The 16,810-nt window shown below is 46.4% G+C and overlaps 1 protein-coding gene across 2 annotated transcripts; it reads right to left on the minus strand.

Annotated features, from left to right (window-relative positions):
* Positions 1–361: 361 nt before the first annotated feature.
* On the minus strand, positions 362–11,287 carry CKB (creatine kinase B). 2 transcript variants are annotated; one of them, XM_044661883.1, is made up of 8 exons: positions 11,175–11,287; positions 9,848–10,023; positions 8,997–9,151; positions 8,516–8,648; positions 6,313–6,484; positions 2,994–3,117; positions 1,588–1,777; positions 362–753 (listed from the first exon to the last, which is right to left on the minus strand). In XM_044661883.1, the coding sequence occupies exons 2-8, from the start codon at positions 10,014–10,016 to the stop codon at positions 575–577; spliced, it is 1,122 nt and encodes a 373-aa protein (XP_044517818.1). In that variant the 5' UTR covers positions 10,017–10,023; positions 11,175–11,287; the 3' UTR covers positions 362–574. The 2 variants fall into 2 exon arrangements, with proteins under 2 accessions (XP_044517818.1, XP_044517817.1); XM_044661882.1 differs by having other exon boundaries at positions 9,848–10,052.
* Positions 11,288–16,810: the final 5,523 nt, after the last annotated feature.

Consider the following 16,810-nt stretch of genomic DNA (forward strand, 5'->3'; position numbering starts at 1 on the left):
GTTTCCCTTTGGGTACAGAAAGTGATTAATCAATGCTGCTTAACTGACAGTGACTTGCCTTTTATGGGAGAGCTAAAGCCTATTAATCCTACACATCCAGCTCAAATAAAAATATCCTACTCTGGAGTATGTTAGGGGAGGGAGCATCCTGAGAGCTGTCCAAAAATGGTATGGATTGCTTTAAAGAGGCATTCAGAGAAGAAAGATGGTGTGTATGTGGGGATTCCTCAAAGTGAGATTAGGGGCCCCTGAGATGGTGGATACAAACATCTGGCACTTCCCTACTGTGTACTGGGGCCCCCTCCTTCCTCTCTGGAATTTTGACAACATGCCCCATGTTTCTAATTACCCTGAGACCTGGTCAGGCCAAAACAATAGTTTATTATTTCAGCATTCAGCAACATCTCAGCCATCAAAAATAAACTCTAACACCGAAGGATGGAAGGAAGACTTCTCTACAGCATGATTAGGTGAGCTGCATCCGGAGCCCCCAGGGCGCCACAGGCGGGATAGGATGGTGGTTATTCATTCGTCCAATAAATTAGGAAGCAGCAGAATTCGGGGGGCTGACTGCTCATTTCTGGGCTGGCATGAGGTCATCGATGGACTGGCCCTGCTCCAAACGCTTCTCCATCTCTATGAGCAATTTCACACCATCCACCACCATCTGGACCAGCTCCACCTCTGAGAAGCCCAGTCGGTCAGCATTAGAGATGTCAAAGACACCACCCACAGCTGCTGTGTCCACACCCCCTGTGCAAGGAAAGAAATAGTAATGAGATGCTCCAAAAGAATATCCAGAAAAAATCCTGACAGTTGGGAGACTTGGGCTCAGACCCTAATTTGTCAAGACTTCATATGTAAGTCAAGATCAGCACTGTATTTGCAAGTGAAGGTCCTTGGCTTAAAAACTAGGAAATATTTGAGCCTCAAGTGTTCTCATCAAGTGAGCATAATGCTTGCAAGGAGCCTCCAATGCTGTGGTTGCAAAGAAGCCACTTTACAAGAAGCTATTTTTAAAGCTGTAGAAACTGAGACAGGAAGGAACTAAAAATCAAGGTTCCGGCCAATCTGTGAATGACAGAACCAAGAATGAGTGGAGCAGAGCCCTGGAGAACTGAGTGAAGAACAGGGCCCAGAGGGATACCGGCCTAGGAGTTAGAAAGTTGTACAATTCTTCACTAATTTGCTCTGCAAAATTGGAGGGGGGGAGGGAACCAATTGTTTTAGAGTCCCCTCCTATTCTAATTTTCTTCTATGAAGGTAGCCAGTGTCTATTAACATTCTGGTTTTCTTTGCCTGTTATTTGTCATTGTTATTGTTATTGAAAAAAGGCACAATCTGCCTCTGAAGAACCCCCACTGAAAGCACATAGTCCCAAATAAACAGTGAGAAGGAAGCAGGCCCTGGGGGCCAACTGCTCTGGGATCTAGTCAAATGACCCAGAATGAGACAGCCCTCATTTTTAGTTCCTTGTTCTTCAAAAAGATGCCCAATTCCACAGAATACTCACTAAGCTGCTGTCTCCTTCCCATCCTTCATTTAACAAACAAGCATCACTTCCCCATGACCCTCACACTTCCATACCTGTCCCCCTTTTCTGCAGCCTCAGCTTCTTCAGCACTTCCCCAAACTTCTCGTGCTTGCCCAGGTGGGGAAGTTTGATGTGGACACCAGCACGTAGGCCTGTGCCCAGGTTGGAGGGGCATGTCAGGATGTAGCCCAGGTGAGGGTTCCACATGAATTCGTAGTTCTTGGTCTTGAACAGGGTTTCAATCTGGACAAAGACAGGAAACTCAATCACCCATCAGCCCACATTTGTACAGAAATTATGCCACCATAATTCTACCCTCGTACCCAGATCTGGGAACTAGTGTAGAATCTATAAGTTATCATTCCTGAGCATCTGTGTTCCATGATCAGTGGGTGGCACTGATGTCAAAGGTTTTAGAGATCACCATGGTCTGGAGGGGATCATCTGTGGCAGTGATGGGAGCTTGGAGCCTTGAAGAATAGGGGAATGATCAAGGAAAAGCGGGAGGATCCCACAGGCTTCTGTTGATTCTTGTTGGCATGGTTCCCCAGGAGGCACTTGGGGAATAGGACCCAACCCCTTTAGGAGGGAACATGATGACTCTTCCAAGAGGGCGGGGGTGGAAAGGAAAGGAAGGAGCCCAGTGGCGTCAGAACCAGGATCCCCAGAGACTGGGGCCATGGTAACAGAGGAAGCAGATGCCACACCACCAAGTTAATCCCCCAGAGTCGGGGACAACTTTTTAAAGGGATCTGTGCAAATTCCTGGCTACCAGGTGAGGAAAAGAAATGGAGGGGGTGGTGAGGCAGGGGAAGGGAGAACCACATAGCCAGAACCAGGTGCTGTGGCTAACTGGGCCGTGGAAGCCGATACCTCCCATCTGGCTGTGCAAAGGGCAAACATCAAATCAGCTCCAATTACTATAACACCTAAGAATGATACACTACTTTTGTCCCAACAGTAAGGCAAGGCATATATCATTCTCACTTTCTAAGAGGGGGAACATGGGCCAGAACAAATGGGCTTGCAAGGGCCTTCCCAAATGGTTTAGGGAGGGCCAAACAAAAAAAGGAGTTCATGGGCCCAGCAGGAGCCTCATAGTTACCTTTACCCATAGTTACCCCCCTGAAATAATCATCCCACCACTACCCCTCCTCCCCTATTAGGACAGCCTCCAACCCATAAAATTCTCCTTCCTCTGAATTTCAGCAACACTGTACTTTCCCTACTCCAACCCACACCAACATGAGATATTTGTGTCTTATGTGTTACCAACTCACCAGCCATCTTAGCCTGAGCTCAGGGAATACTGTAGACTGATTTCTGATTACTGACTGACATCAGAATTCTAGTTTCTTTATCTGAGTTCCTGTTTCTAGAAATAGCTCAAGATTCCTTCCTAAGGTGGACTGAAAGGAAACCTCTCAGCATAGCCTTCCCACCCCCATCAGCCCCTTACCTGAGTGAGCCCTGTGCAGAAACGTGTGAATACATCCTTCATGTTACCCCCCTTCTGCATGGAGATAACCCTCAGGTGATCCTCCTCATTGATCCACACCAGGAAGGTCTTGTTGTCATTGTGCCTGGGACAGAGCAGAGTGTCAGCCCTAGAGTCTCCTTTCCAGGAAATTCAAGGCCCCAGTTAAGCTCCAGATACCCACACACAGTAGCAAGCAGGGGCAGAAAACATCCTGATTAAGACTAGGGTCAGCAATTCAAATTGAGGAAATTTGAAATCTTTGTCAAATCAGAAAATTGGGATTCAAACCCAGATTTCAAATCCTTCCCACAAGCACCTTAAAAGTTGATAGGATTCACTGTAAACCAGGCCTATAAACTCCTTACTGAATGAATGCAGCTAGCATTTATTATGCTGTAAAAATTTGTGTACTCCTCTGCTAAAGCCTGTAGACCCCTTCGCAGAAGGTTGTATGTTTTCAAATGCCTAAAATATTTCAAAGGAAATGAATTATATTGAAACAAAGTTTTAACTTAAAAATTTGGCAAGCTCCCCTGATCTGGTCAAAGTCTGGTCTACCCCATTGTGGATGAGAAAACTGATCCAGAAGTGATCCAGAAGTCACTACACTAAGCAGTCAACACAGTACTTTTCCCCTAAATCCAAAGGGGCCCAACAGAGGAAATGATAGCAAAGTACTCCCTGCTCTGAGGACTCAGGAAGACAACGGCCATGACCTTGGCATGCTCATCCCAGTGTAGCAGGGCCAAACTAGAAAATGGTCTTTCTGGGACAAAGCATCTGTGTCCCCGGCCCTCTTTCTGTGAAGGTCAGTGGAAGCTGCCCAAGGAAAAGGGAAAAAACCAAGCCCTGGTGCCAGAATAGCCTCTCTCCTTCCCTCCCTCCACCTGCCTTGGCAAGGGAGGAAGCTCTGCAGGTTCAGCTGCCCTGCCTTTGCAATACCCCTCCTGGCCTCCCCCCTCCTCCCCACTGCTGCATTGGCTACATCTCCATAGCTAACAGCCTCCTCAGCCACCTGACTGCTGGGGACGCAGCCAAGCTTCAGGGACACAGGGGACCTGGGGAACAGACAGCAGGAAGCAACTGAAGACCAGTTTAAAGGAGTCCTAGAAGGAAGGCTCCTAAGACCTTAGGGCTCCAGGACAGCCATGCACATGGCAACATCCATCCAAGGTTCATATCCTCCTGCCTGCTAATCTCTCATCTAAGAGGGGTGGGAAAAGTTAAGCTTTAAAAATATTAAAGCTTTTTTTTGGCTAATACAAAATAGCTTCTTGGTTTCATACAGGCCCAAATAAATGTCCAGCTAGGTGGCTCAGTGGATTGAGAGCCAGGGCTAGAGATGGCTTCATATTTCCCTGGACAAGTCAACTTAGCTGCTTTGGAAACCAATAGCAATTGATTCTAAGATGGAAAATAAGGGTTAACGGTTGATACAACTTAGTTCTAAAAGAACAAAGGCAAAATAAAGACCGAAGGTAAGAGCTATTGGATTTGGAATCACAATAGCTAGGTTTGAATTCTTCTTAAGAGTCAATACTGTGTAGGCATGAAGAGTGTTAAGGGCTAGGCAATGGGGTGACTTATCCAGGGAAATCTGAATCCAGATTTGAACCCAGGAACCTAGGAAGTGAACCTAGGACCTATAGGCCTGGTTCTCAATCCACTGAGCTACCCAGATGACCAATTCTTCCCATTATTTACCAATTGTGTGACCTTTGGGAAAGTCACTGCTGACAGACCTCTGGAGGTGAAGGGGTTGAAACGTCCATGGTCTGTGAAAGATTTGGCTACTGTGATCAGCTGCTGGTCTGGGGAAGCATTCACTTGTTTTACCCCTCAACACAGCTAACATGGGAAATTTCATGAGTATTTTTTTTTTGCCTTGGTCACTGGGTAGAGAAGGGAACCGGATGAGAATGAAATTTCTTTAAAAGGTAAAATGGCTGTTGGCTTCTGTTTCAGCTCTAAACCCTGTAACTTGGGAAGTTGGGTGCTGTGGTCAAGGAGCTGCAGGAGCTCCATCTCTAATACTGATGTCAGTGCAGAGCCTGCAGTGTGGGTTCCCACCCAGCTGTCAACTCAGCAACTTGACACTCTCCTGCCAGCTAGAAGTTAAATCACTAAGTCTTAGTGTGTTGCCCTTTTTGGAGGGCAAGATAGTAAGTGGGGATGGGGTCCAGAAGGAAGGAAAGAGACTTAAGATCACCTACTTGAAGCTCTTTGTTTTATAGAGGGGCAAACTGAGGACCAATGAGGGGGAAAATGCAACTTAACCAGTGTCACCTAACCAGTAAAGGACAAAAATCTTGAATCTAGGTCTTCTGACTCCAGACTGTTTTTTCCATTAAACCTAATGACTATGCTGTAATCAAAGGCAGAGGGAAGAGGGAAAATCCCATCTCTGGTTCTTCCCCTCCTCTCCATGCCTTCACTTGAGCTCCTTTGCCTAGCTTTTGGGGTAGGGGGGCATATTCCTGGCACTCTCAGCCCTGCTGCCCAAGGTCGTAAGCCATAAGCTCATCCCCACTGCGGGAGCTGGGGAATGCTTTCTGCATATTGGCAGCAGGCTGTGCCAGCCAGGCAGGCATCACAAGTCTGTCTGGGTGTGGCTAAACTAACACCTCTAAACCACCTTGACCTTCCTTGCAGTGTCTTAGGCTGGAGTCTGCAAGGAAGGTGGTGGCTTACTTGTCCATGATCACAGCTATGAAGTATTTAAAAGCATGATGACCACAGGGGAGATAAGTGCTAGGGTAAAAAACACTTGGACTTTTAGATCCAGGTGAGATCACTGGGTTTGAATCCCAAGCTGAGAGGTGATCAAGAGCCTGTAATACCTCCTTCACCAATTAGGCTACTGTGAATAAGGTTCCTCCCCTTCACTGGGCCTCAGGTTCCTAATCTTTATATTTCCTTTGGGCAGAGTCATGAAGAAATTCGCTGTCTACAATTGGCTAACATTTCTATTAGCAGAGACTTGGGCAAGTCCAATATGTAAAATTTGATATTAAAACTTAATATCTTAATCTTCAACTTCCCAATGAGATTATTCCCATTTCACAGGAAGTTTTAGTGACTTGTCCAAGGTCATAACTCCCTGAGGTCAAATTTGAACCCAGGACCTTATCTGTCCCTAAGCCCAGCTCTATCCACTATACTACCAGATTGAAATCTCAAGGGAGATTGGTCTGGGTTTAGATCTTGTCCCTCTGAGCCTGAATTAAGATTTTTAGGTTTCCTGCAAATTTAGGTTTCCTGGTCCCTTCTGGATCCTGCACAGTTGTGTATAACTCACCAGATGCCCCTGCCATCAGGCCAGTCTCGGGCCATGCCAGATGCCAGGAGGAGTGGGGAGACAGGCTTGTCAAAGAGAAAGTGGTCATCGATCAGCTGCTGCTGCTCCTGCTCAGTCATGTTCTTCAAGGCATAGTACTTCCCATTTAGGTCACCCTCTAGGCTGGCCAGAGCTGGGGACAATCAGGAAGTCAGACTAGTAGCCAGGATAGAAACCCACGCATTCACCCTTGCTCCTGCCCTGAGCCTTTACCTCTCTAGAGTCAGGGCATGAGAAGGGACTGACCTCTGGACCATCCCATGGGCTATACTTGAATTGGAATCCCAATATAATCCCCAAGTGGTTATTCGGCTTTTCTTGAAGCCTGTTTCTAACAGGCAGCTGAAGTACTCTGTACCTCTCTGTATTCAGAAGTATACAGATCTACACATCTTTAATTCCCCTCTGCTTCCTGAACCTGAAGCACACAGGATCTAGAGCCAAGCAAAACAATTCTAGTTTTTCCACCTTAAGATAGGAGATGAGGAAAAAGCAGAGAATTCAAATCAGGGAGAAATAATGCCCTTATAGTTCTAGCCTTGGAAATAATGCCTAGCTTCATTTTCTTGTTTGACACTTTGTTATAATGTTGGGCCACTGACCTAACCTCTCAGCTTCAGTTTCTTTCCCCCCGTAAAAAATTGTGAGGAGCTGCCCTGGGTCCCACTAATTCTCACAATCTGGATTTCTCAACCAGACTTCATCCCAAATCAGTTGTTAAAAAGGTTCCTGGAGATGTGGAATTCATACTTCCCTTCCCTCTAGCTAAAATGGGAAACAAAATAAAATAAAAATAAAAATAAAATGAGACTAGGGAATGACCTAGGCTTTGAATGGGGAAGTGGGGGAAGGAAAAGGCAGTGGGGGGTATCTGAGGCAGCCTCGGATCCTACCCAAGTGGGTCTACTAAGAGATGAATATAACATCCCAGATATTACAAGATTAGAACAAAGCTTTCTATCCATTCTTGTGGCACCCAAAAGTATTTCTCTGAAATAAAGCTATTAGTTTAATAAAGACTAGGCCTAGAAAGAATTTACTTTGTCCAGACCTACACCTGGGTCCCCCTGCTTCCTGCTCCTTAAAAATCGGGCAGTATTTGCCAGTGGACCTCAGCAAAGAATTCCCCAACCTCCCAACTACCCAAACCCCAACCTTGAACCAGGGCTGCCCAAGAAATCTCCCTGTCAAACTAGCCGGAGGGAGGCAAGCTTCCTTCTTCCCTGCTTAATCAATGGACACAGCTATTTTAGGAGCATGTCCTGATGAAATCCTGATGTGAAGGATGCTCTGATCAGAGGGGTGACAGGGCTGGATTAAACAGCTTCTAATTAAAGATACTCTGACCCCTAATACCATACTGAGAGAAATGGGATTCTATGTTAAATGTCTTGTCCAAGGTCAGAGCTGGAACTCAAAAAGTGAAAATGCAGCATTGAATAGAAATTCTACTGCCTGCTGGAAATTTCTAGTTGCAAAGATGTTAAAAATGTTTGATTCAATAACATCCTAGTGAGGGAAGCTCTCTGAAGGCAAGATTACCCATAAAGGGAATTTTCCTGTCTCCTGAGACAGGGATCACTTCCCCCAGAAGACCAGGCTCTTCTATCTCAGATGGGGCTGAGGCAATACTACTGCATCACTAGCTCACCACCTTCCCCATCAGCAGCACCCCAGAATCAGAGGCCTGGCCCCATTGTCTCCAAGGACAGTCAGTCCATGCTATGCCCAAAAGCACTTGAAGGCTTACAAAAGGAATTTCTAAGCCAGTTAAATACAATTTATCTTACACAGAAGGACATTGAAGTCCCAGCTTTTCAAGGAATGTCCTTCCCTAAAATGTGCCAAGCACTGGCAGATGACTTCTAGTGGGCTCTATCTCTGTCTTCTGCTGCAGCCTAAGATCACATTGCTCAAGGTCAAGAGCCTTACAAAGTAGAACTAGAATGAAGGTCTCTTGGGCTCAGGAGGCTTCCTGCACTGATGCTTGTCTCCCTCCCCCCTGAGGTACTGAAATCAGATACACTTCTGTCTGCCTCAAGATCCCTTTTTCTCCTTTCCTGAATGACTCCCATATAAGGCTATTTTATTGGCAGTTCTCCCCCTTGAAGAGAAAGGGGTCAGATGCATCCCCCTACACCTCCCCCTCCTTGTGAGGTGATACCTTCCACAGAGAGCTTCTCTATGGCACGGCGCTCTCCTCGGCTACAATGCGGGGGCAGACAGAATCCTCGGATGCTCCGGCCAGTTCGAACACGAGAACTCAGCACATAGTTAGGGTCCAGATCATCACCACCCTGGGGAGAGGAAAAGGGGGAAGAAAATAGAGGGGAAGTTCTTTTATCTACTTAATGTGTTCCCTTTTCAATTCAACCCAGACCTCCCAAAAATGGCCTCAGCCTAGCTCATTCCTCAAAACCTGTTCTACCCATGTCTACCTGTCTACCCCCTCCCATAAATTCTGTTCTCCAACTTGGTTAAGAAGCTCCCTATCCCTTTCTCTCCCTGTCCCAACTCCAGCATACATATAAAACCAAACTATCCAGCATAGGGTCTGGAATAGACTAATCCCCTTAGTGCTGAGTTAAGGCTTAAGCTCAGGCCATATAAGGGCAGGCAGCCAGAGACTGAGGAGGCAGACCTACCTGCAGATTGTCAGCATTGAGATCGGTCTTATGCTCATCTGAAGGCTTGTAGCCTCCATGTCGGTCTTCAATGATTGGATCAAAAAGCTCCTTGAACACATCATAGCTCTCTTCATCTCCAGCCACACAGCCCACAGTCATGATGAATGGGTGCCCTGGGTTGGGGAGAGGGAGAAGGATGTAGGAGAGGAAGCTTGAGGCTCTCTTTACTCAGAAGGAAAGAACAAGAAACAAGTTGCGAGGAAGTAAAAAACAAATCTTTTAGAACCTGGAAGGTTCTGAAATCACTGTACTGGAAGATGTTTTTGCATTCAAATTTGGGTTCTTGCTACAAAATCATAATGCTTCTATAGTGGAATCTCTTCTCCTGGAGGTAGTGGAACCTTGTGTAGGACAAACATTGTCCTCCATGCCCAATCTGTCTCCTAGAGGCATGCCTTTTCAGATTGGGGTGAGGTGAAGGATCTTGCTAGGAGCTGAAAGAAGGTACTCATCCAACCCCAGCCCTAACATATAATGTGAAACCTCCCTGGTCTAAGAAGTTTCTCAGGCAGGTTGGGAGGTAGGCTGAGAATAAGATACAGGCTTTCCACTACGGAGGTGGGAACAGATCCCCAAATTAGGGAAGGGACCTGACATTCAAACCTCTAATAATGGGTTAGCAGGATGGGATTTTTCTTCAAAAATCAAGACTAGAGGGAACAGAGGCAAAAGGGAAGACAGACCATAGCTTCAAAACCTTCCTTCACTGGATGTGCCTGACCAGAATGTCCCTGACTGTGTGGAAAGATAAAAGCTGTGATAGGACAGAGAAAGCAGCACCTGGATAAGATGTGGGGGAGAGGGGATACCTGGGTTGTCCACACCGGTCTGGATGACATCATCCAGGGTGAAACCGCTGGGTGTGACCTTATCCCGGAGTTTTTCATAGAGCTCTTGGGTCAGCACCTTAGCCATGTGGTTGTTGTGCGAGCAGAGGTCAGGGTATTCGTCCTCGGCGGCATAGCGGGACTTCAGCATGTTGTGGCTATTGGAGAACGGCATGATGGCGGGAGGCTGGCAGGGGTACCAGGACAAGGAGATCACTTATCCAGTCCCCCCACCCCCAGCTTCTCCTTTCTTCTGAACCCCTGCAGGGAGCCAGAGTCACAGCCGCAGGGAAGGGGGTGGGGGTGGGGGAGGAGAAAGGAGAGGGGAGAGGAGGGGAGGGGAGAAGGAGGCTGCGACAACGCCCCGTGCAATATGTACAAAGCTACTTCACTGCTGACTGCCAGGCTGTCTCCTCCCCCCTCCTCCCCCTCTCCCTTCTCCTCCTCCCGGCAGCCCTCCCAAGGTCAAAGCCTCTGCAGCCCTGCAGCTCTTGGGGCTCCCTGAGCAGAGGTTACTGGACCCAACACCTGTTAATCTGCTACGGCAGTGGAAGGACTAAAAGGAAAGAGGGAAATCAGAAGATCTAGAGAAGCACCCCCCCCCCCCACCCAACCCCAGTCTTTGCCTCCGCAATGTATAGAGGCGAGGGTCGGGTGGAGGGCGAAGGAACTGGAAGAGCGGGTGAGCACAGAAGAGGATGGAAGCTTGACTAGGAGAAAGGGAGCCAGACCCGCCCCTGGGATCCCTCTCCCCTCCAGCAGCAGCCATCTGCTTTGCTCACCTCCCCAGAGATTCCCCACCCCAGAAGGCAGGCACAAACACACATACACATTCATCCCCCGGGGAGTGGAGGGGGGGCGGCCCGAGGAAAATAAAATCTCCCCCTTCTACAAAACATCTAAAGGTTCAACCCGAGCTAATCCGAGGTCTAGATGGCAGCTATGCTGGGCCCCTCTACCTCCTGATCCCTAAGACAGAGGGAGGGGCTCAGCCTCATCTACATCCTCTTCAAGACCCCCTTCCTCCCAACTCTACAAGAGGGCGCTCCCCCGGGCTCCAGGATTGCCAGACTGCCAAGACAAAGCGAGCTGGGATCCTTTGGGCCACTCCTGCTCCCCGCTCTTTAAGCATCCAGCAGTAGTTGCCAGCGAATACTCAGATCCACAATCATACACACGAAATATTTCGCGAAATGGTACTCATAGACGCTCACACACACAAGCCAGTCTCATCGCCAGAAGCAGGTGCGCGTCGAACCCGGGGGCTGCACATCTGGAGCTACCAGAGGGCGCCAGGCAGCGAACTCACCAAGGCTGCTGCGAGGGTCGCAGAAAGGCGTGAGGATCGGAGGATGCTGCTGCTGCGGCTGCGACGGCGGCGGCGAGCGGATGCTGCTGCGTTCCGAGGCCACCTTCACCAGAGCTCAGTCACCAAGTCCCGGACGCGCTGCCCTCCTCCTATTTTATAGTGGCCAGGATGGGCCCTCCCATTGGCGGGTATTTATATCCCATTCATTCTATTGGCCCCAGGCTGGAGGGAGTCGCCCCGCTGTCTTTGTCTATTAAGCAGCTTGATGCCTTCCATTTTGTTAACCCTCCGGGATCTGCTGCCCTCCCTCTTCCATCCCCCCCCCCAGGGGGGCCCTTAGGGCCTCCTCCTTAATCTGGGGCTTGAGCCCCGCCCTCTCTCTCTCCTTAGGGTGGGAGGCGGGTGGGGAGGCGAAGCGGGGCAAGGATGGGCGAGAAGAGGGGTGGGAAGGCATCTCATATGATTTTGAAGCTGGAAGAGCCTTTAGAGATAAATAATCCAGATAACCCAAGAGAAGCGCTTTGCGCACCTTTAAAGCACTGGGTAAATGCTAGTTATTCAATGCTAGCTATCTCAATCGAACCCCCTGATTTTAGGGATAGCGAAACAGGCCCTCGGTGGGGAAATGGCACATGAAAAAGTGGCAAAACCAGGATTCAAATCCAGGTCCAGTGTCTTCTCCATTTACCACATTGCACCCTCTCACCAAATGCCAGCTTCCAAAGCTTTGTCTCTGGTCCCCAGAGGAATAGCGGGGTGGACTTTTTCCAACCTTGGCAGCTGGGATGACGCAGGACTCTTGGTCCTCTGCAAACCCAAGGGTAGATGGATGTCACAGGGATCAAGTGACTCAAGCTTTGAGCTTGAATCCCTCTCTCCAACAACCTTATGGTAAAATCATAAGATGTCACTGTCAGAACTGGGGGGTGGGGGTGGGGTCGCCACAGTTTAGAGATTCATTGAGTCCAACTCTCTCATTTTAAAAGTGGGGAAAACATCAGAAAAGTGAAAGGACTTTTCCAAGGTCATAAAGTAAATCAGGAGGAGAGCCAGAATTAAAATAATAGAATTTATAAAACTAGACTAATTCTTAGAAACTATTCAAACCTCTCTTTGTAGAAATGAAGACCTGAAAAGGAAGCTCAGGCTGTCAGAAGTCAGGAGATTTGAGTCCTAGCTCAACAACAGCTAGCATTAGGATTCCAGGCAATATTCCTTCTGATTTTTGGATCTGTTTCTGTAAAATAAGGTTATGGGGCTGTATGATCTTTAAGATTCCTTCTAGTTCTGATGTTTCTATTATCCTATAAGGGGAGACCTGGGGTGTGCTAGAAAAAAAGCTGAATCCTGAGTCAGAGGGCATAGGTTAGAATGCCAGTGCTGCCACTTAATCTCTTTTGTGACCTTGGACAAATCATTTAACCCTATTTGGTTCACTGACGCCTCATCTGTGAAGTGAGAATTTGGACAAAGTGATCTCTAAGATCTCTTCTAGCTTTGGAACTTGTGCAAAATTCCCTGACTTTAGTCTGGCTTGGTGTTTTTAACAATCTACCATACTACTACTTAGGCCTAAAATTTCTGAGCTCTCAAATATCCCCTTCTTCCCCCCACCTCCCCTTACCCCCCATTAAGTACATTTTGACTCTAGGAGTGTCCCTTCCAGGATCTGACTTCCTGGGCACTGACTTCCAGGTTGTTGCTCAAATAAGGTACTCCATCTCCCAATTTAGAGCATTTTCAGGTCTGTCTTCCATACCTGGAATGCTCTTCATCATCATCACCTTCTTAGGTTTCCCTGGTTTCCTTCAAGTCCCAGCTAAAATTCTCCCTTCTACAGAAAGACTTTCCCAATTCCTTCCCTCTATCGATTATCTCCAATTCATCCTGTCTATAGCATATTTGTACATAGCTGTTTGCATGTTGTCTCATACATTAGATGGTGAGTTCCTTGAGGGCAAGAGTTAGTTTTTGCCTTTCTTTAAAGGCCTGACAGCATGATAAGTACTTAATAAATGATTCCTGACTAAGCACAAGGGGCCTCACATAATTATTATCTGGGTCAGAGTAGGCTGGAAAGAAAGTGGATAGTTTTCTAAAGACTTGAGCACCCTGAGAGAAGCCAAAGGCTCAGTTTCTTAGGTATTAGCCAAAAGGGCATTTTAGCTGGGGAATAGTCCAGGAGATGGGAGGTTCTACTGCTACTTCTCCACTGGACCTTGGACTATAGAAAAGATGTCAACCTGAAAATAAAAGAGGACTGCCAAAGTAGCAACAAGGGTCTTTAATCAAGGTGGAGGAATTAACTGCCCTTAGGTCACCACACAACAAGGGAAAGTTCTCAAGCACCCACTCAATGGAAGGACCAAATTTACTTAAACTTCAACTAGGAAAAGTGATCAGAGAGCGGTAATGGGAATGAATGACTACCAATTGATGAGATCAAAGGCTCTAGATGAGATTAAGTGGCAACTGGAAGGAGTGATGGGATCATAAAAATTAAGGTCTGATCAAATCAAGGGCTCCAAGTTCAGTAAATTTCCAGAGATATCTGAAGACCTGCTCCAACTATGAGGTTAGTGGGGCAAAGTTTGGATAACTGCATTTAACACAATGATGAACTTGAGGTAGGGACAAGGAGCACTGACTGGGAGTCTGGACACCTGGGTTCTGCTCCCAGTTCTGCAATTGCTGTGTGAATCATTTTCTCTCTCTGAGGCTTAGTTTCCCTCTCTATAAAATTAGGGGATGGGACTTGGAGATCTCTTAGTTCCCTTTCACACCCGTCATTTTTCTTCCATCCACCATGGAACCAGATGTCCTTCCCTAGAGGGTTTAACACTTAAGGCTCCAGAATGTCTGTCTTGCTCACCTCCTCAGTATCCTGATTGGTATGGGGCACTTTGCACCCATTCTCCTGCCATCTTGCATATCTGCCTTATGCTCATATCCTTTAACTCCCTCCCTCAATCATAATCAAATAATAATAACCCAGAAATAATATTAACCCAGAATTTCTAGGACCAATGGTAATATTGATTTTATTAGAGTTGGGGGAGGAGGCTGATGGACACATGCCTAAGCCAGGAAGATGGCAAGAGAATGAGTGTAAAGAGCCCCTCACCATCCAAACCAGAATAGCCCTCCTTGCATACTACTTCCTGATATGTGTAGAGAACAGCACCCCCCCCCCATTGGAATGTAAATTTCTTGAATGAGTCCCTTTTTTATTTGTATCCTCTGCATTTATTTACAGTGCCTGGGACTTAGTAAGCACCTATAAACACTTTTCCTTTCTTTGTGTTCTAGTCTAGGCAACTTGGCACAGGGAGTCAATAACCATTACTTAGTGCTTTCTCCAGGCAGGCACTTTGCTAAGAAGTGAGGCTACAAAGAAAAGGTAAAAACACTTCCTGGTCTCAGAGCTTACATTATTAAGAGGGAAATAACTAGGTCCATACAAGAAGGTAATCTCAGAGGGAGCTGGGAAATCCAGAAAAGGCCTCCTACAGTGCTGAGGTTTGAAAGAAAATAAAGAAACTAAGAGGTGGAGGGGAGGAAGGAAGGTGATCTAGACCTGAGGAACAACCAGTACAAAGGACAGGGGACATAAAAGTGTCATAGAGGGGAATAAAGTGTAAGAAGAATGAGAAGAAAGGGCAGCTAGGTGGTTCAGTAGATGGAGAGGCAAGCTTAGAGGTCCTGGATTCAAATGTGACCTCAGATACTTCCTAGCTGTGTAATCCTGAGTAAATCATTTAACTCCCATTGCCTACCCCCTGCCCTTCTTCTGCCTTGGAACCAAAACACAGTATTTATTCTAAGATAGTAGGTAAAAATTTTAAAAATTAAAATTAAAAGGAGAAAAAGAATGGGAAAGGGGCAACTAAAAAGTGGGTCCTTTGGAATTGTCTTGAATCATTGTTTTGATGAGAGTAGCTGTCTTTTACAGTTGATCATCCATAGGGAGTATATTAACTCAAAATTTCTAGTACCGATGGTAATATTGATTGATTATTGCCCCTTTTATCTCACAGAAGAGAAAACTAAAGGGAAGCAATTTGGTCCAGGTGATGAAAGTAGTTAAGCAGGTTGGAACATGGACCCTAGCTATTCAGTTAAATTTGCTCCCCCTTCCTAGAGATAAGGGCACTAAACCTCTAAACAAATGTTCTGGCAAGATGATAGTTACCAGTGTTTATTATATAGGGCGTTAATGTTGAAAAATGCTATACAAATATTCACATTTGAGCTTTACACCCTGGGAGAGAAGTGATTTTATTATCCCAATTTTATGGATGAGGAAACTGAGGCAGACAAGTTGAATGATTTGACTAGAGTCACACAGGTAGTGTCTGAGGCTGAATTTGAACACAGGTCTTCCTGTCTGGAGGTCCAGCCCTCTAATCACTGTATTATATCTCGGAAGGATGGGGTTAAGACTTTTTTTTTCCCTAAAAAAACAAGGGGGTCCAAAGCCCCCAAATAAGTATCTCTTGCTGGAAGAAGAATAAAAAGGGGCTGTACAGGGAAGTGAGCTGGAAAGGGTTCCTGAGCCCTAAACTCCATTGGAAAAACAGGGCCCCATGGGTTCCTCCCTCCCTCCAGTCTTCAAAACCCTTCTCCCTTTGAGTGAATTTGGATCTTGGCTGAGATCCTGGGTTTTATCTGATGTTTGCCTAGGAATTGTTCTGAGAAACACTTTCTCCAAGAGAGCAGAACAGCCCAGAGCCCAGCCCAGCTCAATCTAGCCCAGCCTCACCCTGAGGAGTCCCTCTTCCTCTGCTTTCTGGTGTTAAGGGAGTTGGGGAATGCTTCTACCAAACCTGGGACTCCAGTTCCGAAATTAACTTTATTCAGCCTATGTGGGCTGGACTCCCTTATGCCCTGGTCCTCACCATTTGCCCAGAACAATCACAACATAAACTAAGCAGTGCAGTGAGGGGAGTGCTGGATCAGACCTATGTTCAAGCCCAGGAGCTCTGTAATTTAATCTGTCTGCCTCAATTTTCCCATGCAAAAAAATGGGGATAATAAAAATACCTGTCTCCCAGGTGGTTGTGAAAATCAAATGAGAATATTTGTAAAGCACTTTGCAAACCTTAAAGCCCTATATAAATGCTAGCTACTCTCTTCATCAATCTTACTACTAATAATAATAATCTAAAATGTGTAACCTTGGGTACTAGAGGAGAATCTGATGAGACAGAGCTCCTGCCTTGATATAACTCATAATCTAATGAGACAAAATAGTTTGCTAACTAGAATAGAACATAATACATGATTAGCACATTAAAGATGTACAAAGTACCTCAAAATCTGAAGGTTTTATTACCTTAGACTTCGCAATAGTAAAAAAAAAAAATCAACATGGCATAGTGAAAAGAATTTTGGAATTGGTCAGGAGACCTGAGTTTGAATCCAGCCATGGACACTGATTAACAGGGTAATCTCAGTCACTTACCATCTCAGAGCTTCAGTTTCTTCATCGGTAAAATGATGATAATAAACGTATACTCCCTGTCTCAGAGGATTATAAGGAAAACACTGGCAAATCTTCTAGCAGTGAATGAATGAGTCAGGTTTTTTTACCCCTGACATACGTTCTCCTTCCTCAGATTTTTCGTATCAGCCCT

This window comes from Gracilinanus agilis, chromosome 2 (assembly GCF_016433145.1).
Source record: "Gracilinanus agilis isolate LMUSP501 chromosome 2, AgileGrace, whole genome shotgun sequence".
NCBI lineage: Eukaryota > Metazoa > Chordata > Mammalia > Didelphimorphia > Didelphidae > Gracilinanus > Gracilinanus agilis.